This window comes from Syngnathoides biaculeatus, chromosome 10 (genome assembly GCF_019802595.1).
Source record: "Syngnathoides biaculeatus isolate LvHL_M chromosome 10, ASM1980259v1, whole genome shotgun sequence".
Classification (NCBI taxonomy): domain Eukaryota; kingdom Metazoa; phylum Chordata; class Actinopteri; order Syngnathiformes; family Syngnathidae; genus Syngnathoides; species Syngnathoides biaculeatus.
Window position 1 is genome coordinate 21,636,034 of NC_084649.1, and position 24,568 is coordinate 21,660,601.

At 43.5% G+C, this 24,568-nt stretch overlaps 1 protein-coding gene across 3 annotated transcripts in view; it reads left to right on the forward strand.

Annotated features, from left to right (window-relative positions):
• igsf21a (immunoglobin superfamily, member 21a) overlaps positions 1 to 24,568 on the forward strand; it is a 300,524-nt gene that overhangs the window by 213,442 nt on the left and 62,514 nt on the right. For all 3 annotated transcript variants that reach the window (XM_061833614.1, XM_061833616.1, XM_061833615.1), the window contains exon 4: positions 2,453 to 2,571. In XM_061833614.1, the coding sequence (XP_061689598.1) occupies positions 2,453 to 2,571 (119 nt within the window). The remainder of the gene's footprint in view (positions 1 to 2,452; positions 2,572 to 24,568) is intronic.

Here is a 24,568-nt window from a genome sequence, read left to right on the forward strand (position 1 = left end):
CACATCGGGCTTTGTGTTTAAAAACAAAGCAATGGGCTACATCAGCGTTTACTTGGATGTAGCCAGCCAAGACAAAGCCAATTAGCTCCCCTCCGGAGAGACTCATAGTGCTATGCTCATCATTTTATACAATGGCGGTGGGGGGAAGAGTGGAACGACTATTTTACACTTATCCCTCGAGGAAGCGGTTGAGACGATCTCACTTCATGTCTCGAGGTGCTCACGATATATACTTTGCTTTTTCAAACATTTGTTCACCATTTCTTAAGTATTGGTTTCTAACAAGTTTTATCTCAAATATGAGGACTACTACTTAGCGTCAATGAATGGAGGGGCCGCTTGATTATCGGAAGAATTAGGAAGGATGGGAATTGGGTGGCCGGATGATGAATGGTAGAATTGTGTTGCCAGGGGGGCCTTGCGACGTACATGGGACTTAAGGCTTCCGCCAGTTTCAAGATTTGAAGAAAATGTATCTAATTTTTATGGTATGGATCTTTGGGCTATCCGTAAAACAGAATTTGACCCATTCCCAATTTCTGATCATCAAGTCATTTTTATTCACTCTAATAAAACCGAGGCGGCACGGTGGATCAGCTGGTAAAGTGTTGGCCTCACAGTTCGGAAGACCCGGGTTCAATCCCGGCCCCGCCTGTGTTGAGTTTGCTTGTTCTCCCTGTGCCTGGGTGGGGTTCCTCCGGGCACTCCGGTTTCCTCCCACATCCCAAAAACATGCAACGATAATTCAACGCTCTAAATTGGCCCTAGGTGTGATTGTGAGTGCGACTGTTTGTCTCGATTTGCCCAGCGATTGGCTGGCAACCAGTTCAGGGTGTACCCTCCGGCACCGGCACTCCCTGCGACCCTTGTGAGGATGAGCGGCAAAGAAAATGGATGGATGGATGGATGGAAATAAAACCAACGTATATACAAAATGCAGTTTCTAAATAATGTGTGTATTTATCAAGGGAAGAAATCCAATCCTTATCTGTATTGCTACCCTTTTTGAAAGATGTTGAGATTAACTCATTCACTGCCACCAACAAATACATTAAAGAAGAACATTATTTGCACTGTAGTAATGAAACAGGGCGGTGCTCAACTTAATTGTGTAATTCACGATTGTTAACCACTGTAGTGACTAGCGGATGACGGTAGATGGCAACGTCGTATCGCTTTGGCTTGATGATCAGCACAGCTTTTGAGTTGAAGACAGAAAGTAGGGTGTGAATTTCATCTTCTCTCTTCAGTTATGAGGGAGAGAAATGCCAACTTATTGGAATTTTAGGCACCTCACCATCAAATATTATACAGTATATGTCTTGTATAAACAGGGTGTCTGTCCCAGCTGCGGGATACAACACAATCGGAAACAGTCCATTCAAATTTAAATCCATCTGATTGATTCCTTCCTGTCTGTTTTTTGCTGTCCATGGATGAATGAGAAGTCGCGCCTTCAAGGTCATCATTGTAACAGCAGACAGCTGATGTCGCCGAGGGATGTGTGGCGCTTCGCACAAGGGTGGAATGGAACTCTTTGGAATTCGTTTCAGTGTCTTCTTTGACTCTGATGTGCAATTTCCATCGGCCGTTGCTGCAATTTCAGTCAGTCACACCGAGGCAGGCTAATTAGCATGTAAAGCCCGCGGTTAGATGCCGAGGAAGCGGACAACGCAACCCAACATTGACGAGGATTGCGTCGAGGGAGCTCCTCCTGTCTGTAAATAAAGACGCACTTCCCGTTTGCTCGAATCATATGAAACACCGGCTCGTGTGGCAAACCAGAAACGGTGTTGTTGCCAGTCGATCTGTCCTTGCGCAACCGCGGGTGAGTCACTTTTCTGCACGGACCAGCAGCACGAAGGAGGCTGCGATAACACCGAGGCAGAGCGGACGACCTCGTTATTACGTGTCCCGTTTTGTACTGGAATCACTTAATAGTTGAAAATTCTGTATTGTCTAACTCTAATTAAAGAACTCATGCATATGTTATCAATTCTTATTTTGTTGGGCGTTTTGTTCGTGCAAAAAACACACATGTACTGTTCATATTTCCGACCAACTTTGGATGGTTGCAAAATGAAGCAAAAGCAATGAAAAGATGTTTGAGACCAAGTTTTCACAAGAATTTCCATTGTCCACCAGAACTGTCCTTCAAAACAATCTTCATGAGACCACAGCTCCAATATTCACTTTTTAAAAGTCTAGTGTCATCCCTATAAACATTCTAAAATAGATATTGAAATGAAAAATACATATATGATTATTCACTTCAATGTCTACACGAAAAAAGAAATATGAGCGGAGAGTGAATGATTCTTATGGAATTATTGTGGAATTGTGAAATTCTCAGCTGTTTGTTTGCTTTTCGCCGGCGACGTGAGCTTCCAAAATCACGCGTGTTCAGTTCATTGTAACACAGCAACTTAACATCATGAAAATGTTTTCCCAGGCTCCCGGAGGTTCGGATCTCGGACAATGGACCGTACGAGTGCCACGTGGGCATCTACGACCGGGCAACCAGGGAGAAGGTCGTGCTGGCGTCGGGGAATGTTTTCCTCACAGTCATGTGTGAGTACCATCCCCCTTTGTCCGAAAAAGGTCAGACGTTGTAAACAAAATCGGCGCGCTTTTTGCTCACTAGCTCATGGCTAATGCTGGCTATGGTCCAAGGAAAAGATTTTTTTCGTACGCAGTGAATGTCCGCTTATTCCTGGTTTGCTGTTTGTCAATTTCTGGAATCTGTGCGTTTTTGTTTTTCTGAACCACAGCAAAGGTGGTAAATTTTGGAAATGCTATGCGAAGCACACACACGCAAGTCTCTGTCCTGACCTTGGTGTCTACAGATTTGGCTTCAAGGGCAGAATATTGGAACCAGGCGAGATAAGCCTGCTGGCCGTCTTTAAGTATATCTCAAATTCTTGGATTATATTCAAGGTAATTATTCGGTTCCCAGACCAGAGCTACGCTTCCGATGCTAAAGCTAGTTGGGAAGTTGTGCCCACTGGAGCCAAGTTCAATCCCAGCTCTCCTCATTCAAGTTCTCAGCGGCTACCGAGGGTCTCCTCGCCGGTCCGCTTCTCGTCGTGCGCATTGCCGTGACAACCGAAGCATCTCCCCCCCCCCCTGACTCAGCTGGGTCCTAAATTACCGCTCGGCTGGAGACGAAGACGAATGGCCTCTGGCACGGTGGCTAATTGCCGTCTAAACTGAAACAGAATTATTCATAACCTATTAGTGTGTCAAGTTCAATAGGAAGTAGAAGAGTGGAAGGAAGCAAAGAAATTGAAAGCGAGGGACGGGGAGAGGGGAAAAAAAAAGTTTAATTAATAGCAAGCAATACACAGAGTATTTGAATTTTTTTAAAGGGCTTCATAAATAAGAATTATCATTTTAATGATTCCGACTGCCGAGAAATGCAGTCATCCGTTTTTGAACGGCTAAAACCTGTACTGTCGCTACCTTTATCCCCTGCAAAGTTGGAAAAGACCATTTTTTTTCCCTCCAATGTTGACTCCACTCTTCACATTTTTCTCGCCTTAGTATCATCCATATTTGGACCTCGAGCTATAACAATGACTCCTGCAGTGTAATAATGTACAGACCTTAAAATGTAAAGTAATTAACACTATATTGGATTTTTTTTTTTTTTAAAGCACAGTAATACCCCCAGACAGTTCCAGCGCCATAATTATGAACATCCTTTTTCTACAACGCACTGTACGCCCGTAAGTACTGCCGGCTATTACTTCGCTATGGTGGCGCATGAATATAAATGAACCCACAGCGAGCGATTTATTTGAACACTCCAAGACAATTCATGAGCATACGTTCTTATGGAAAAATGGAAAAATGTGTCCGTGTGTGTGTTATAAATGTACACATAAGTAAGAAGCAAGCCTCGTCTGCGGGATTTTTGTGGGATTGACGTTTCAGAAGGACATTAGCGTGGCATTTCAGTTTATTGCCATTCACTTATGTCGGGGTGGGGGTTCTGACCCATCACCAATCACATAAAATAGATATTTCATTGTGCGGACAGAGACTTATCCATCTTCATGAGGCTAAGGTCATAATTCCAGGCTCTGCGGCCAAAAGGAATCAATATGTCTTTTGCCAGTGTTGGAGATTGGGTCATTATTTGTTATTACCCAAAGTGATTCCTACGCCGCGTAGCAAAGCTGACAAGGAAAGCTCATTTGTCTCCTCGGTCTCGAATTTAACCTTGAGAACCCGAAGGTGCGGCCCGCTCACTGCTGTCACTGTCGTTTTTAAACAAACAAAAAGGAAAACATTGAGGAAGCAGAATATGTCGCTTATCTGTAAGCACACGGAGACGAGGTGTGGCGAGGCTAATTACCTGCTCGTCCCGTATAAGCGAGATTTGTTTGAATAATTGATGCCCGACTTTAATTAAGCGCTACGAATATTTCTCCGCTTGTCTATAAATCGGAGCTGGCTCGTGCGCAGAAGTTGCTGCGCACGGGCTCTGATGGATTGCGGCGGAGGGAACGTGAGGAAGAATTTGCCGGGCGACGTCGACCCCGAAGATGGCGGCCTGATAGTTTTTCCCCCCTTCCTTTTCTTGAGATCCTTGTTCAAGGCTTCCCCGATATCATTTGCGATTAGTCTGTCACTTACCCTGCATTTATTTTATTTTTTTTGCCAATGCCTCAAAGGGCGCTAGCAGCGTTGAAGTTCGTTGTTTACTTTCTAAGTCTCATGTGCAAGGCAGCGACATGACAGTTAGCGACAAGTTGACGCAGCTCCAAGCGATGTGCCCTAATTTTATTGTTCTCATGTCCTCTGGCAATAATTCGTCTCTGTACTATAAACATCCCCGCTTCTTTTTCCTTTTTTTTTTTTGTTAAAAGAAGAGGAGTACGCCACTCTGTACCATAACGGTTCTTGACATTCAGTGTAAATGACTGGATGAAGTGACAGCGCCAATAAAAATGCTGGCTCAGAGCCCCTCGGAGGAAGGAAGCAAGAATGAGAAGATGAATTATTAAATGTTTGTCTTTGAGCGAAACCCTGGGGTGATGAGCGAGGCAGAAAATAAACAGCTCACAAAGCTTCCTGAAGGATTTTCCCACCCGACGCTGAACCGGCAGTCCAGGCATCGCTGTCTCTGATCAAGACTTTGTCAGACTTCTTGAATTGATTGTTCTTTTTTTTTTTTAATTATTTAACATGACGTGAAGACTAAAGCAGCAGAACCGCTTCATGTTGTTTTTGTTACAATTGACCTGGAGTCATTTTGAAATGTTTGTCGCCGTGCACATGAGCCCGAAGGGGCCGTCGACGAGGCAACCGCGTGCACCGCAATGGTGGCGGACTCTTTTACTTCAGTCTGCTTACAGTTAGAGGAAACGAGCGGAGGATGCTCGTGTCGTGCTCATCAGTTTCTCTTCTGGCGCTTTGGAGCCCGGGCGGTATCACGAGAGGAGAGTGGAGAGCGCTACATCTGCATGCATACACTAGAGCACCGGTATCTTTGTCAAGATTAGCAGAAGGAGTCCTTAAGATTCCCTGAAAAACTACAGTTTCAGGATGCAAAGCAATACAAATTGTTTGTCTCTCTCTCTCTCCTCTCTCTCCTCTCTCCTCTCTCTCTCTCTCTCTCTATCTCTCTCTCTCTCTCTCTCTCTCCTCTCTCTCTCTCTCTCTCTCTCTCTCATCTCTCTCTCTCTCTCTCTCTCTCTCTCTCTCTCTATCTATCTATCTATCTATCTATCTATCTATCTATCTATCTATCTATCTATCTATATATATATATATATATATATCCAGAAGAATTTGAGATGGGACTGCATCAGGGATCCGCGCTGAGCCCCTTCCTGTTTACGGTATTAATGGATAGGCTGACAGACCAGGTTAGACTGGAATCCCCTGATGATGACCATGATGTTCGCAGATGATCTTATCTGCAGTGAAAGCAGGGAGGAGGTGGAGGAACAATTAAAAAGATGGAGGTACGCACTGGAAAGGAGAGGAATGAAGATTAGCCGACGTAAAACTGAATATATCTGCGTGAATGAAAGGGGCAGAGGAGGAAGAGTGAAGTTCCAGGGAGAAGAGATAGCGAGGGTGGATGACTTCAAATAATCGTGGTCAACAATACAGAGCAATGGTGAGTGTGGTAAGGAAGTGAAGAAACAGGTCCAAGCGGGATGGAACAGTTGAAAGGTGGAAGGGGTCTGGTGTTCTATCCGACAGAAGAGTCTCCGCTAGGCTGAAGGGCAAAGTTTATAAAACAGTGGTGAGGCCTGCCATGATGTATGGATTAGAGACTGTGCCAGTGAGGAAACAACAGGAAGTAGAACTGGAGGTGGCAGAAATGAAGATTTTGAGGTTCTCACTCGGAGTGAGCAGGTTGGATAGGATTAGAAACGAGGTCGTTAGAGGGAGAGCCAAAGTTGGATGTTTTGGAGACAAGGTTCGAGAGAGCAGACGTCGATGGAGATATATATATATATATATGTATGCAGTACTATCAATTTTGGGCATGTGTGAGGCTTCCCCTAAAGTGGTCTTAATTGCAGTAAGCAATTTTATATTCCATAGCGGTGTGCGCTGCGCTTTGATTTTTAGTTTAACCTAGAAATTCAGGATGTGCAGCGCAGCAGTCTGTCAGGAAGGATAACTGTGCCAAGACGCAGGATGTTTAGAAGCTACTTTTCGTATTATTTCAAGTGGAAAAATGAATGAAAATTTGAATTTATTTCAGCCTGAATACGGGCAAATGTTTGAAGTTTAATGGTCACAGAAGTATAATGAGAAGCTAAATGCTTTCGAAATGAAAATAATGCATCATGGTAGACGGATTGACACAAGGTGATGACGTTGACCCATTACATGTCATTTAAGCGTCAAAAAGATGCACACTACATGAAATGATAATGGATTATATTGAATTTAACACCTAATACAAACGCAGATGTGCTGGGAAAAATCCAGCAAGCGACGACTGCCCAGGAGGCGAGTCGCTTCACATCCCATCAAACATCCGATTTTGCTGTCTTGACGTGTCTTCTCATGACTCGTCGTCGCTTCTTCGCGAAGCCTCTCATTTGAACCCGGAACCTGCTGCTCCTGTCACTCTTTGTTATTTATGCTAAGGAGTTTGGAAGCGAAAGTGTTAGCCGTTGCGACGGACAAACTGCGCTGACGTTGCGTGACAAGGACAGAGAAACACCTGGAGGGCAGCACTGCAACACCTGACGATCGCGTCAATCACGTAGAACGTTTCGATCGCCGTTGCAGAGCAGCGCTGCTGGATCTTTTTGCAAAGATCACATTTTCGTCTGTCGCCCCTCCCTAGTTTGGAAAGGATGATGCCAACAATTTGCTACCATATATGCTTAGAATGAAGGCTTGTATGTGTCAGGCAGACCAGGAAAAGCTCATCTGTGCTTTTATCTCAAGTAGACTTGACTACTGTAATGGTCTTCTGACCGGACTCCCCAAAAAAGAGCACTAAACAGCTGCGGCTCATTGGTAATGCTGCAGCTTGGGTTTTGACCAGAACAAAGAGGTAATAGTTTAGTTCCTGAATACACGAAAGAAATGCTTCCGGAATACAAACCCAGCGGAGCTCTGAAATCGACAGACTCGGGTCAAGTAGTGGAGCGCAGATTCCAAAGCAAACATTCTTCACTCTTGTTAGTTTGTTGTTCTTCACGGTATTCGACATGAATGTCGTACCAGAGCGTCATCGTCTGCCGGAGACAAATTCCTTGTGTGTTGTTACATACTTGGCCATTAAACCTGATTCTGATGAAGCAGCATTTAGCTATTATGCTGCTCACAAAGGGAATAAGTTGCCAACGGAGGTCATGTAGGCCCCGAGCGGGAATGCTTTTAAATCCAGGTTGAAAACTTCTTTTTTTTCTCACGCTTTTCAGAGTATTTCCACTTTTGGTTATTCTTGCACTGCGCGCCGTTGCTTTTAATCATGTACAGGACTTTGAGTTACCCAGTCAATGAAATGCGCTATGGAATTAAATTTGCTTTGCTTTGCTTTACTATCACAGCTAAATAACATCACTCTGCCGCCTCCTGGCCGATAGTGTCGGGGCCATTGTGGCCGCCCACCAACGATCTAAAACTCTGTTCATCATCTATTTATTCTTTTCCTTTCGGCTTGTCCAGTTAGGGGTCACCACAGCGTGTCATCTTTTTCCATCTAAGCCTATCTCGTGCATCCTCCTCTCTAAGACTCACTGTCCTCATGTCCTCCCTCCCCACATCCATCAATCTTTTCTTTGGTCTTCCTCTCCCTCTTTTGCCTGGCAGCTCCATCCTCAGCACCCTTCTACAAATATACTCACCCTCTCGCCTCTGAACAGGTCCAAACCATCTAAGTCTGCTCCCTCTAACCTTGTCTCCAAAACATCCAACTTTGGCTGTCCCTCTTATGAGCTCATTTCTAATCCTATCCAACCTGCCCACTCCGAGCAAGAACCTCAACATCTTCATTTCTGCCACCTCCAGTTCTGCTTCCTGTTGTTTCTTCGCAACCACCATCTCTAATCCGTACATCATGGCTGTGGTACTCTTTCTAGGCATACTGTTGCTCGCAGATCATCGATAAATGCAGATCTTTGCCTTTCGCTTGAGCTCCTTCATCGTGACAAAAACTGTCCTGTAAGTTAGGGTATTTCTGCGCCCGACAAATTCTCTCTTTGTGAGATTGGTTAACAGTGGCCGAATTACACTTCTACGCACGATTTCAAGGTTTTAGAAGATCCTGCAGTGTGTAGGTCAGTGATTCTCAACTTAGTGGGTCGGGACCCAGAAGCAGGTCGTAGAACCCTGGAAAAAAATTACATGCAGTCCTGTTTACAACAGTATCGACAGCACCTAACCTTGGGATTTATTTTCTTGGGCTTACTGTAAAATGTATTTCCAGATCCAAACACAAAAAAAAAAACCATACAAATGACATTTACAAACATTCCATTCAGATTGCCTGCCGGCGTCTGGTGTGCTTGTCGGACAGTGACAATTGGTTTCCACATGGCCTGGTCGGGAGCGTCTGGTGTCAAAGTTCGTTATTCCCTTTCCCGCAGAGAGTCCCGCATGTGTTACGACTCTCACACTACCTCCAAAGCCGTGTAATTGCCTAGTAGACTTCATCCCTTGTGTGTATTGCTACTTTTCACACACAGCATTTGAAAAACAAAACAAAAATGACCACGGTTGTTTTTTTTTTTTTTTTTTGTGCAAAGTTGTTTTGCCTACCTGACAAAACTTTGAGCAAATCAGCACATTTTTTTTTTAAAAGCAGAAACAGTTAACACATAGAACACATCTTCAAAGTGTTTCCAGAGTCTTTTAACGCATCACTTTAGAATAACCTTGTCTTGTCTTTCATGATTTCTTTCATGGTTCCCTGGCTCATCCTCAGACGTGGTTGTCTGATATGGAATACAACGGCTCCCCTGATGTCTCCTCTTTTTGTTCTCGGCACACTGTGAAGTGGAAGCTTGGTTCCTCGTGGCACATCAACCCCCATCCTCCCCTTTCGCATGTCTTCATCACTTGTTACCCCCCCCCCCCCCAACCTGGTCCCTCCTCTCCATCAAGGGAGGCCGCAGAGGAGAAGCAGATGAAAGTCCCTGGACCATTTACCTCGCTATCACCTTCGCTCGATACCTCATCTTCCCCCCCCATCACCGTTCTGGGCGATAACTATAAAAATAGTTGGCTTTCACAAATTTGACAAAACTTATCAGACAGTCGTGTGATTTTTCTCTTGTAATGGCGATTTTTTTTTTTTTTTAATTAAACTTTCAAGAGACTAACTCAGGGGCATCTGTGACATGAAAAATGTCAGCTAAAAAGTGCGGGCAAGGATGAAAGAAGGCCTCTGTGTCTTGTCGAGGCTTTAAAAGCATTTCGGCGGAATGATTTGATATATTTTTATCTTTTCCCGCTGTCTGTTGAACAATTTTTCTTTTAATTATAACAAAACATCATATGAAATCACTTGTCCGCTGTTTATAGCTGGCTTTGTGATGAATTTTTCAGCTGCTCCCAGTCAATCTCCTCACGGTGCTCGCTTATCAGTAGTTTGGATTGTCTTCCATTGAAGCAAAGATCTTTCATTAAACCAGCAACGGCGGGAAAGTTGTGAAATTTGACTTACTGAAATGGGATATTTAAAGGTCCACTGTTATGAAATGCATGGTTTTTAGTATGTTATTACTGAAAAAACGGCAGACGTTTTGTCACTACAAACATAAGTTTGATGTATATGGCTTTTTGTAACACCCGCCATGAAAATCCTGTTGAGGGATTTGTTTTCGAGGAGAAGCAGGACGTGATGTACAGGGCAGTAGCGCACTCCATCGGTCTCGTCTGTTCATAGTAGTTTTACCTGCTGGAAGGTACCTCGTTGATCCTTCGCGTTAGCCAAAATGTCGGCTCGTTGTATATCTGGACATTGCTCGAACACTCGGGAGGTAGGATGGATTCATTCTTCATAATTTTCCAAAAGATCCGGTTCGTCGTGAAAAATGGATTGCACGGGTGCAAAGGACGAGAGCTTTGTGCGTTCCAAATGTTGGGTAGGTTTGTATACAGCTACTAAAAAAAAAAAAAAAAAATAGCTGGGGGGGGGGGCGCATAATCTGTAAATCAGGGGTGCTAAATGTGTCGATGTGCACATCAGAAGGTTTCCGTGGAGCAGCCGCGGGAGATCGCCGCCGACCTTGTCGACACGGCTTCGGCCAGGGTGGCTCGTCGCAGCGCCGCCCGCAGTGGCTCATCCCCGCCGCGGAAGTGGATCGGACGGGGAGGCGGTTTGGCCGTGATGTAGTTGTCGGTTGCGGGCGGCGTTTTTTATCACCGCCGTGTGGTGGTGGATCGACGGGGAGGCGGTTTGGCCGTGATCCGCGTATCATCTAAATATGGCTCGAAATAATAGGGGAATATTGCCCCGGTCACTTCACTCGGTTGTGAGATGTTCTTTTCTTTGAAAAGAGCTTCCGTGTCAGAAGGGGCGTGTTTGTTTCCCATAGTGGGTGGCACAGCGTGTTTTCAATGGCGAATGTTCCAGTGTGATGTCACGGACAGAAGATGCAGCCAATATGTTCACCACTTGGATGTCGAATGGGACTTCCGCAGCTTTGCGCATGGATGATGCGCTCTCCGCTCATAATTATTTTTTCGTACAGACATTGACGTGAATAATGTTACATGTATTTTTCATTACAATATCTATTTTAGAATGTTTATAGGGATGACACTTGACCTTTAATATTGTTTAGTAGCGTTCATTACTGTAAGTTTTTATTGTGTGGTTCTCATCCCAATCTGGGAATAGTCACAATCGTGCAAGACCGTAAGTGATTTTGAATTATCGCAACAAATTGGAAGCAAAAGGAGACAAAGGAAATAGGAGTTTTAAAAATGTCCCCACGTGTCATCATAACATCCATTCATCTTCCGTACTGGTCATCCTCACAAGGGTGTCTTAATAACACGTCTGTCAAAATAATAAAATGCTATTGTCGCCTTTTAGCCTCTAGAGGGGACGCTCCTGTCTTATTTAAATTTGCCCCCTGCTCAACCCACTGGCTCCACTGTGGACCCGATGCCAAGTGCGGCATTAGTTACCATGACGACTGGGCAAGTGTCCAGCCTGGGGTGTGGCGGAAAAAGGCAAGCGCCCATAAAAAAAAAAAAAAAAATAAAACGATTAAAGCATCAAATGTATTATGTATGTGTACCGCTTTCATGATTATTTTCCTATTGGGTATACATTCCTTCTCACCATTATTGGTACATTTTTTTTGAATATCCTGTGTAGCATGTTCAGAAATTAATAGAAATGTAGCAAACTTCAGTTGTCAGGATATTTTCATGGGAGGTCCAATGTATTTTTTTTTCTCAGATAAGATAATTTCAACACAGGAAATGACGAGTACAGCGGTGTTGGCAGCCCTCCTCAATATTTGCTAGACGACAATGACAGCCTTCAAACCTTTCTTGTATCCATCAATAACCTTTTGGCACTTCTCATATGGTATTTTCTCCCACTCTTCCCTTCCAACTTCTTCAAGCTCTTGAAAATTTGCCGGGCAGATTTCAGCTCCCCACAATGATTTCAATTGCATTGAGATCAGGACTCTTTGCGGGCCAATTTTCAAAAAGTTTGTTTTTTTTCCTTTTCATCTATTCCTGTGTGTTTTGGATTTGTGCTTGTGTTTGATCTTTGTGTTGCTGGAGAAGCCATGATCTTCGCCTCAAATCTAGTTTTCTTTACACTTGAAACATCTATCCATCCATTTTCTTCGCCGCTTATCCTCACGAGGGTCACGGGGAGTGCCGGAGCCTATCGCAGCTGTCAATGGGCAGGAGGCGGGTTGCACCCTGAAATGGTTCCAAGCCAATCGCAAGGCACATGGAGACAAACAGCCGCACTCACAATCACACCTAGGGGCAATTTAGAGTGTCTAATTAATGTTGCATGTTTTTGGGATGTGGGAGGGAACCAGAGTGCCTGGAGAAAAGCCACGCAGGCACAGGGAGAACATGCAAACTCCACACAGGCGGGACCGGGATTGAACCCGGGACCTCAGAACTGTGAGGCAGACACTTTCCAGCTGAGCCACGGTGCCGCCCACTTAAAACATTTCTGTCTCAAATTTCTTTAACGCTCTGATTTCATGACATCTGTGATACAAGGTGTCCAGTACCAGATATAACTAAGCAGCCCCACACCATCATGGATCCTCCACCATGCTTGACTGTTGGCAGGCTGTCCTTTTCCTTAAAGGTTGCATTGTACCATCTGTAAACATATTGTTTGTGGGCATTGCTGAAAAAAAAAAAATATATATATAAATATATATATATATATACACCATAATTCCCGGCCTACAGAGCGCACCTCGTTATAAGCCTAAGAGTTTATATATACCGTAATTTCCGGCCTACAAGCCACGACTTTTTTCATTCACTTTCAAGGTTTATGCGGTGCTAGTGTTAGCACGGCGCTAGCGTTAAACTCTGTGTACCGAGGCTTATAACCAGGTGCGCTAACACTAGCGCCGCGCTAAAGCTAGCACAGCATAAACCGCAGGCTTGAAAGCATGTGGGAAAAAAGTCTCGGCTTGTAGGCCGGAAATTACAGTACATATATTTTTGTTTCATGTGAGTGTAAATTTTTTTCATTGTCTCGTTTGTATCAAACAAGTTTTTGTCTGTAGAAACGTTTCAGTAGATTCATTTCATTTGAGATATTCCACATTCAGCACTAAAACTTCATGGGTACCGAAAATGGTGAGCACGACTATATAACCGTTCCCATCTTCACGATGGGGCGCTTAAATGTCACTTTATTTTAGCCTCCCACAGCACTCGAGGTGTGAAAAATGTCCGACATTTCCAAAAGAGTTAATATCGCTGAGATTTGAGCGCTGACACTTGACACTCATCTTTGATGCACAAAAAGGATTTGGAGACATGCCTAATAAAATAAACAAACATTGCTTGTGTGGAGGCCTTGAAAGAATATCTTAGCCTGGCTCCAACCCCTGTGCGTGCACGTACTGAATTGCTTAACCTGAAAAGCATTCATAGGAAGACAAGATAAATACATATTTCAAATGGAAAATGCCAATTATTTTTTCAGCTGTGAATCTCAAGGGGTCAAAAAGTCAAATTGGCAAAAAAAAAAAAGAAAAAAGCAGAGATCAAAATGGGGAAAATGTAATTGAATTAAAACATCATCCACAAATGGGAAAAAGTTGTATCGGCAACTATTGAATTCTTTGCTAATTAACTGATTATACATTTATAACAATGTATTCTCCAAATGGGAACATTTCAATATTTACTGACATTTTTCCACATAGAAATAAATATGAAATAACTCAATGAAATTTCACCATAAAACCAAACTAAAATCTACGATGCATGCTAATACGACAACTCGAATTGGCGACCACTCATATAGTATAATATAATAAAATATCAGATTCTTAGTTATATAATCCAGTGAGGAATGGATGGGGGGGGTGCAGTTTGCGCAAGCCATCTTTCCACGTCACGGCAGCAGCTGCCTCATCGCGCCGTACACTCCAAAGGCACTTTTGCCGGAGAAACCATTTATGGAAATGAAGCCTCGCGTCCAATCCCCCCCCACCCCCCCGCCACCTCTCATATTTGCCGTACGCCGCCACAATGTGTGCTTTGGCTGCACGGAAGCCGCCGCAGCCGCCGCGCTTCGACCGATGCGACTTAATTGACTGCCGTTTCGACCCGACGGGCCCTCGCGGGGACTGACACGGCACACCAGGGGGCAATGCAGCGGGGGCTTTAAAAAGCTACAACGCATAAAAGCAGGCAAGACTACAAAAGCCTGATGGTGCCATCCGAGTAATACCAAAATGTTGACGAATACGTCCAGTCCAGTGGCATTAACCTCTGCTTATTTGTGTTTTCTGTGAACGTATCCTCAGCGTTCGCTGAAAAATTCGCCTCTTTGCGTTTTGGGGGTCTTTCTGTAATGCCCCAAGGTGTCGAAAAATGAAGCCCAAGCTCTGGGTAATGGGAAATGTAGCAATAGCTTGGGTTGTTAGTGGAAGTTAGCATCAATCTTTACGTACAGGCGACCTTATGGTGCTTTTTTTTTTTTTTTTTCTGTTATGAAATCATCTTAAAGCCATTTATTTTTATGGGTAACATTGCATAAAGAGTTTTAAATGACATCGGAATGTTTTGGGATTATGGTTTCTTTTTGTTTAAACTATGAATATAAGTACGTTTCTTTTGGTTTGTCCCATTAGGGGTCGAAAGAAACTTACTTAAAATAAATTTAAATGTTTAAACTATTAATATAGATCATTAATAATCTTTGATGGAGGGAGTCAATTACTTGCATCTTCATTTCGGTCCCAATTCCCCGAGAATTGTTGTTTGTTGGATAGTAAGTGATGTTTAACTTCCAATCCATCCATTTTCTTTGCCGCTTATCCTCACGAGGGTCACGGGGAGTGCTGGAGCCTATCCCACCGGTCAACGGGCAGGATGCGGGGGTACACCCTGAACTGGTCGCCAGCCAATCGCAGGGCACATGGAGACAAACAGCCGCACTCACAATCACACCGAGGTGCAATTTAGAGTGTCCAATTAATGTTACATGTTTTTGGGATGTGGGAGGAAACCGGAGTGCCTGGAGAAAACCCACACAGGCACGACGGGGAGAACATGCAAACTCCACACAGGCGGGGCCGGGATCGAACCCGAGCCCTCAGAACTGTGAGGCCAGTGCTTTACCAGCTGGATATACAGTACGTATTATAATGATTTTTAGAGGAACATATATGCATAATATTAAATTGTGTGTGCTAAATAGATTATCTTAATTCAATTAATAATGGTCGTGTTGCGCAACTTTAATAATCACACTGTTCCATCTGCATAGAAGTGAATAACAGGAAAAAAGTATTCAATAAGAATACCGTCATACAGTAAATAATTGGGTTATCTGCACTAATGACTTTGAAGAAGGTAATACACAAACGAATATAAAAATTGTTAATTTGTCATGTGCACACATGGCTAACGTTAGAAAATATTAAAGACATAACAGAACTGTTCGGGGGCCGGGGGGGGGAGTACTGTGCCGTGTAATTTGTGTTGAAGTACTGAATAGCAATGAAGTAAAAATAATGGTAAAAATCTGGGGGAAAAAAAACAGCATCATTTGTCATCTGCACTGATGCAGGCACTGCATTACAAGAAAATGAACAAAGCAATAAATAAACAACAATGCAATAAATTTCCAATAACTAAATAAATCAGCAATATCAGATTTAACCATCCACATAGTCAGACACTGATGATAATATTGAAGATAAAATACAGCGATGTCGTAAAAAAAAAAAAAAAGTGGAAAATCAAGCATTCTTTTGGAGTGCAAGATAAATTAAATTAGAAATTACAAATAATTATTTGTGTAGTGTGACAGACTGCAGTGTAGGCACTGTGTGCAGTCCCCCCTTAGGACATTGTGAATGTTTGTTCATCTCGAGATGTTCCCTGCAATTGCCTGGCAATCAGTCAAGGGTCTTGTTTCCCTTCTTGCCCAAAATCAGCTGGGATAGGCTCGAGCTGCTCTTCGTGACTGTGATCATATTGAGCAGTACAAAACATGAATACTTCAATATAATACTCGTGAAGGGAACTGGGCTTGGATATGAACCTTGGGGAATACCATTCCATTAAATGCTATTCAGAGTCAAGACAATTTTTCATGAAAAATGACTTACATTTTATACAGGAAAAACTAGGTTGTAGGTGTTTTTCTCGCAAATGTGCATTGTAACTTTTGAATCATACAACCAAGTGGCTAGAACTTGATTTTTTTTTTTGGGAGGAATGTGCAAAAAAGGGTGAGGTGGGGAGTGGGTGCCCAGGTATACAGTATGCAGCCTCATGCGTGCCAAAGTCAATATATATTGAGCAGTACAAAACATGAATACTTCAATATAATACTAGTGAAGGGCAGTGGGCTTGGATGCGAAGCTTGGGAAATACCATTCCATTAAATGCTATTCAGAGTCAAGACAATTTTTCATGGAAAATGACTTACAATTTATACAGAAAAAACTAGGTTGTAGGTGTTTTTCTCGCAGATGTACATTGTAACTTTTGAATAATACAACCAAGTGGCTTGTACTTGGGTTTTTTTGGGGAGGAATGTGCAAAATTTAAAGGGTGAGGTGGGGAGTGGGTGCCCAGATATACAGTATGCAGCCTCATGCGTGCCAAAGTCAATATATTTGTCAGATTGCCCCCAACCATGGTAACAGTGCCCTGTAAATGATTCCTTATTTTCTGTATAATGAACATTCTCTCTCACTCTCTTTGCACCCCTCCCAATTCATCTCTTCCCCCCCCCCCCACGCTCTCTCGCCGCTTGTGACTTTGCCTCGGAGCGCAGTCGCACCTTTTCCCATCTCATTGTGACTGAATGTCTGCGGAATCGAAACAGGCGTTCAAGCCGACTTACAATTAGAATCGAGCTATTTCAATCACACTTTTTTTTGAGGGGGGGTAAGGTGGAGGGGTGGGCGTGTGCTTTTGCCACACCACCTTTATGAAGACAAATTCGCAATTGTTAGCTCACTCAAAATGAGGCCCCGGCGATTACTTTTCATCACCTCATTTAGCGAACGCTTTGTCCAAAGACATTTTACAATCGTACCTTTCGCCCCGCTCATAATTCCTCATCACGGAGTCCGTGGTCACAACTGACGCGTACTGTATGATATCCTTGGAAGACTCAAAAAGACGACTGAATTTGCATACATTTGATGCATGTTTCATACCCAAGCAATTGTCTTGCGGTCGGGCGCTCCCCGGTTTCATCAGTCCTCTGGACTACGGTCCGTTTTGAAAACAAGTTTCTTTCACTGCAGTTTTTAGTATGCAAACAAACAGCAGCACGGCGCATTAGTCGCGTCGGGCAAGTTACTTATAAAAATGTAATATATTTTGCATTAGGAACAACTGGGTCTATTGCAGTGTTACTTGACATTTACTGAGCACAGGCACATATTTTATAGCAAACAAAAACGAGACAAAAAAAAAAGTGGATGGATACGCGGCTTAATCATTCCTTCTGCCATTTAGTGAAAGAACATTTGATTGTTCTGCCTGTCGCTATACGTCGCTCCCGTTGCCGGGAGGAAGCGTCAATAAATCACCGCCGCGAGACCAAAATTTGTCAATTTCTGAATGACGGCAAACTGCACCGCCGCTTTGCATTTGCACGTCTGCCAAGAAAATGGAGAAGTGAGCGCTTTCACATGGAAATGTGCTCAGAGGTATAATCAACTTACAGATTGCTTTTGCTCTCTCCCACCTTGGTTTTTTTTTCTTTTTTTTGTTGCATTGATTAGCACATGTCATTCTGTTGTTTAAAACTAAAAATCTTCACAGCAGAATCCCTCTAGACTCACTAGAAGTCTTGAATTCAATTGTTGCGGAATTATTTCTACATTTAAAAGAGTTCTTTGAAAAAGTGAGCTTTCAAAGTCTGTGTTTTGACGTTCTTTGGCTGTCGACTTGAACAGAGGTAGCGCTCATGCTAATATTCTCCTCGCGTCTTGAGAGATGGTATATTGTTTTTCATCCATCCATCCATCCATCCATCCGTTTTCTACCACCTTTCCGGGTTGGGTCGCGAGGGAAGTAGTTTCAGCAGGGACTTCCCTTTGCCCAGCCACTTCTTCCAGCTCTTCCGGAGGGATCCCGAGGCGTTCCCTAGCCAGCCGAGAGACATGGTCTCTCCGGTGTGTCCCGGGTCGTCCCCGGGGTCTCTTTCTGGTGGGACATGCCCGGAACACCTCCCAGGGAGGGATCCGAATCAGATCCCCCAGCCACCTCATCTGGCTCCTCTCAATACAGAGCACCAGCAGCTCGACACTGAGCCCCTCCCGGATGATCGAGCTTCTCACCCTATCTCTAAGGGATAACCTGCGGAGGAAACTCATTTCGGCCGCTTGTATCCAAGATCTTGTTCTTTCAGTTGCGACCCACACCTCGTGCCCATAGGTGAGGGTAGGAACTTAGATCGACTGGTAAAATGAGAGCTCCACCTTTCGACTGAGCTCCCTCTTAACGACAACGGAACGATACAAAATATAGTGTATATAGTATAGAAAAAAAGAAAAACTACCATAATTTCCGGCCTTCAGCGCCCACCTGATTATAAGCCTCAGCCAGTACATTTGGAAAGGAAATACTATTTGGTACATAGGGACAAGCCGAACGAAACTTACTATAAGCCACAGCTGTGGAAAAGCCGCAAGTGCCCACATTAAAACCCACGCTGAAACTTATATTACACATATTTACAAAGAAAGACAGTACACAGAAAGCGTTTTCAAAGTTTTAATACCTTAGCTTAACATAGCAACAACACGGTAGCACAAACTGGGCTGGTTAAAAAAAAAAAACAGCCGCAGCAGCTACACAGTCGCAACACGGTAGGACAGCACTAACAGGGCCGATTTAAAAAAAAAAAAAAAAAAAACATACCTAAATCACTGAGAGGCAGCAGTTACACAGCAGCAACGCAATGGCAACATGCTAGCACCATGCTAGCGTGGCGCTAACAGGGCCGGTTGAAAAAAAACAAAAACATACCGGTAAAAGTAACTTCCTCGGCACATATATTCCACCGGTGTCACTCTTACCTTTTCCGCTCGAGTGCCCCCTTGCGGCTGTGTGGGGGAAAAAATGCACAAATTAGCTGCATCACCGCATAAACCGCAGGTTTGAAAGCGTGTGAAAAAAGTTGCGGTTTATAGGCCGGAAATTACGCTCGTCTGTCTGCCCAGACTTGCCTTTCCGCAGTCACGTCATCCGGCTCTTCCGGTGGGATCCCGAGGATTAAACTAATTTATATTACTTCCTATGGGGGGAAAAAAATGTTTTCTGAGGTTGAACAAAATCGGACTTTGAACACTTCAACAAGAACCTATTTTGTTCGAATTCCAAGGTAGCACTGTATAGTTCTTTTTGTACGGACACTATTTTAGGTGCGGCGTATTTTTTGTTGTTGCTTTTAGAGCGTCACTTCGATGACTGTCATCACCCTTTGCAAAGTCGTCGTGATTTCTAACCATTCGGCAATTAATTCTAGCCTTCAAAATTCCAACGCGAAAGCCTTTCATCTCAGCCTGCCCGCTGTGAAATGCTTCACGTGCGAAATGTGGTTTCTGGCCAGAGTAGTTTTCCAAGCAGCCTTTGTTTTACGATTCATTTTATCAGAGAAATTTCAAAGAAAACACGAGGTCGGTTTTGATTCGCCGACGATGGACGGTGCCAAGACGTGTGGACCGAGGTGTCATAAAACATTCAGCCCCGGCTACAGGCTTGCCAATCGCTTGTACGACGGCACAATCAATCTCCTGAAGATTCTTTCACTGTGAAAAGAGCAAGTTTAGTTTGATTCCCAACAATCCGACCACATCTGGCAAAATCAAAGCCAATTCGTTCGTGAATATTTCAGCAGTGGAAATGTAATATCACACCGTGGAGGCTAAGAATACGATTTCCATGCAAATCGTGCGCTGTACTTGTACCGTATATCACTTGTAGAAAACCGCTGAGATTATGTTCGGTGTAACACGATCGATTTTATGTCTTGCCGTCATGTCGTCTGGCTTTTCTTTTAAGAGCATGTCTATTGCAAAAATAAATAGACCCTTCAAAGACGTACACCTTGAAAGTGATATCTCGTACCGTCATCTTCAGGATAAATCCATCTCATCAAACCTTCCCCGAGTATGATGAACTGTAAATAGCCGTATTTGTCTTTGAGGGCTTCGTGTAATCCTGAAAAACCGCCGAGCAAACAAAAAAAAAAAAGATGAACAAAAGAGTCAGCTGGCTCTTGCGACGAAACAGAAGAGAGCTTTTTGGATCAACAGAAAACTGCTGCAGTGTGTTTGAAGTTGTTCTGGGAGGGTGGGGGGCTGTTTCAATATTTTCCAGGCAAATGTTGGAAATGAATTTTGTGGAAATGCAGTTGGGCTGAGTTTGCCTGAGAAATTAATGAGAAATTATGCATTATGAAATGTTGGATTTGCTTTAAATTCTTTTTTTTGGTGATCATTACAATCATAATTTTTAATACAACCCACGATGAACGGGTCCATGTGTCCCTTTTTTCAAATGTTCCCTCTAAGCTGCGCAACGGCGCATTTGCGCGCTTGTCACACACTCTCAGCGCAGAGGAAAACAGACCCAGTGCAGTGAACTACAGCCTGACGTATTGTTTTCCCTCCCTTTTAAAGAGGTACACTCATAATTACAAACACCAGGGTATGTGAATAATAGAAGAAAAAGTGGTGGAACTGGACGAGACTTTCTCTTTTTTTTTGAGTAAAAAAGATCTGGTCTGAAGCCAAATTAGAAAGTGTAGGATAAGATGGTGCATAATGTTAAAATTGCACCTTGGCACAGCCTGACTGAGGTCGAAAGCACAGATGATACATTGCCCAAAAAGATAATTCTGTATTTTAAATATAGGAGGCAACATAATATTAACCCTATAACTGTATGTGAGCATCGTTCAGCTTTCAACATGCATTGCGAAAGATATTCTGCAAGCAATAATTCAGTTTTACATCAAGAAAAACAGATGAGGATATCATTGTGGCTTAAAAAAAATGAAACAAAGTGTCAAATTTATAGTTGGCTTGGTATGTATTTGTAATATATATTTATTTTTGGTTTGTTGACATTTTCAGTGTAAGTTAGCGAAAAACACAAAATTGTTCTTAAAAATGTTGTGATGGGAATGTAATCTGAACCTTTTAATGAGCCATGGAACTTTTATGGATGACACTGATTGACCACAGTGCATACGTCTGATATTGCTCACAGTGGTCAAAGGGGGCACTCACGGGCTTAGTGTGTTTGCTCAGACCCGTCGAAAATTAGAGGGAGCACTGCTTTTTTCCATTGTCAAAATGTTCATCAAATGTTGACAACAAACTCCGCCCACATTTGACGACCTTTTTAGCATCAACATTCTGTTGGTGTTCAATTGTGAGAATTTCTCAGCAGTAGTTCGAGTGCCGGAAGTCCCTCAAAACGGCTGCTTCAAACCAGAATGATTGTAAAATTTTACACATGCGCCCTGGAGACTTACGGTATTCAGGCTGACTGTTATGATAAACTTGTTCAGGAAATTCTGGGTTGAACCATTAATTGAAAACCGGGATTCTACTGAGAAGCTTTTAAAGGTCATGTTAGAGAACCCTACATTACTTATAATTTCATTACAAAACTGGCAAAAATGGTCTTCGGGCATGTCGAGGCTCTAAAAAGGCAGAAGAGCACTTGAAAACATAAAGTGCAACTCCAAGAGGGCATGAATATTTTAATGAAAAATTTCAAGTGTCATCTTTGTGGTGGGAAATGTTGACAAAAATGTTACTTGTCACAGCCCAAACCCAAAAATATGCGTGTTTTTTTTTTTATTACATTTTCATAGCACATAAACATCATTCCGAGACTATTTGAGCTGATACGATATGAGGTGATTGAGTTGTCGTTTTACATCAGTTTGAGGGCGCCACATGAATTCATATTGACACGCGAGCTTAATAATCTTTTAAGTGTGAAACAATAGAGCCGTGACTCGAGGCGAACGCTGCTCACTCTCTTTAGCGTGGGGGCGGGATCCACTGCTTTGCGCGACGTGACACTTTTTGTGTCTGTCCAAGCCACAGGTGTCAAACTGGTGGGCTGGGGGCCACACATGGTTCCCCACAGCATTTTATGTGACCCACGAAAGCAAATCCAAATTGCTAATTGTGTTCTGGTGTAACACAAACGAGAGAGTTCCAAGCATTTTTTTCTATCTGTTACCAATCCCCTTTTGAAAGCAAATTTCATTGTTGGAAAACATGTTTTTACAAGATTCTCATTTGAAAAGTAGTTATTCCTCCCATGTGTTGCACATAGGATAAAGTATATGAGGTCATCTTTCATTTATATCTGTTCACTTTCATAGCGGCCCTCTGAGGGAAGTCATGCCAATGATGTGACCCTTGACAAAAATGAGTTTGAGCCCACCCCCAACCCCACATGTTCAAGCCAGACACTGTCCCACACAGACATGTCCTTCAGGAATTGGACTTGCACTGTGAAGAAAACACCTCTTCTCGGAAGATTATTTGCATTGTGTTTCTTCATCGAGTGACTTTAACAAAATGTTGCTCCGGCCCAGTGAAAAAATGGGAACCACCACCCCACCCCCACTAGTCTAAACAAAGTATTCCGATTAACATTGTTGCTGGAATCAGAATTAATCAGATGATTTCAGTTTTCACCCGTCGCAGGCGAGTGCTGTGTTTGCCAGGATCGCACTCTGCTGTTTTGCCAAAACTAGCATCACGACGTCTCTCGCTCTTTCATTGTGAACGTCATGGAAACCGAGCAGTGGACACCTTCGCGTATGCTGCGATAAATAGCATAACTATGGGTTGATAATATAATGGTTTGGACAAAATTTTAGCAAGTTTCATTTTAAGCCATCATGTAAGTTAGTGTATAGTTTTACCCACTATTCTCTGTAAAAGTAAACAAATGACATTATGATCATGAGACTTTAACGATTGCCGCTATGCTTATCAGAAGAGCAGCTCTGTTTGACATTGCCTCTTCTTCATAAGGAATATAATGACAAAAGAAACGTTCTCGGTGTTTTTCAGTGATTTTACAGCTTTAAGTGAGTCCTCGGTTTTCGAGTTCCGTTCCTACATCGGCAACGTAACCATATTTGTGCCTAAGAGGGAACACGTCCTGGTCTATCTCTAGAACCTGCTCATGCTGCAGTAAAGTCACAATTGCAGTAAGCATATTAAAATTGGCAGATGATATTGTGATCTGCATTGAAAGCAGGGAACAGGCGGAGGAACAATTAGAGAGATGGAGGCACGCACTGGAAAATAGAGGAATGAAGATTAGCCAAAGTAAAAAAGAATATATGTGCATGAATGAGAGGGGCAGAGGGGGACGAGTGAGGCTCCAGGGAGAAGAGATGGCGAGGGTGGACGCCTTCAAATACTTGGGGTCAACAATACAGAGGAATGGAGAGTGTGGTAAGGAAGTGAAGAAACTGGTCCAAGCGGGGTGTCTGGTGTTCTATGTGACAGAAGATTATCTGATAGGATGAAGGGCAAAGTTTATAAAACAGTGGTGAGGCCGGCCATGGTGTACGGATTAGAGAAAAGAGACAACAGGAAGCGGAACTGGAGGTGGCAGAAATGAAGATGTTGAGGTTCTCGCTCGGAGTGAGGGGGTTGGATCGGATTAGAAATGAGCTCATTAGAGGGACAAACAAAGTTGGATGTTTTGGAGACAGGGTTCTCAGAGCAGACTTCGATGGTTTGGAGATGTCGAAAGGCGAGAGAGTGACTATATTGGTAGAAGGGTGCTGAGGACGGACCTGCCAAGGAAGAGAGAGCAAGAGGAAGACCAAAGAACAGGATTGATGGATGATGTGAGGGAAGACATGAGGGCACTTGGGGGTTAGAGAGGAAGATGCACGAGATGGAAAAAGATGACACGCTGTGGCGACCCCTAACGGGACAAGCCGAAAGGAAAAGAAGAAAAAGATGTTAAAATAAGCCCTGCGGTTGGCTGGGAACCAGTTCAGGGTGTACCCTGCCTCCTGCCTAATGACAGCTGGGATTGGCTCCAGCACTCCCGTGACCCTCGTGAGGATAAGCGGCTCAGAAAACGGATGGATGGACATATACATGAAACTAAGGTAAAGTCACTGATGATGTACTGGTAGCGGGCAGCGTGGGATCAGTTCCTGCTCAGTGATTGTGTCGATATTTGCCCTGCGACTGACTGGCGACCAGTTCAGGATGTCGCCCGCCTTTCGCCCGAAGTAAGCTGGGATAGGCTGCAGCGTTCCTGCGACCCTCGTGAGGAGAAGCGGCTTGGAAATCAGACATGGACATGTTCTCTGCTGAAATTTGAAAGAGATGAACTGAAGACCAGAAATCGAGCGGGCTTT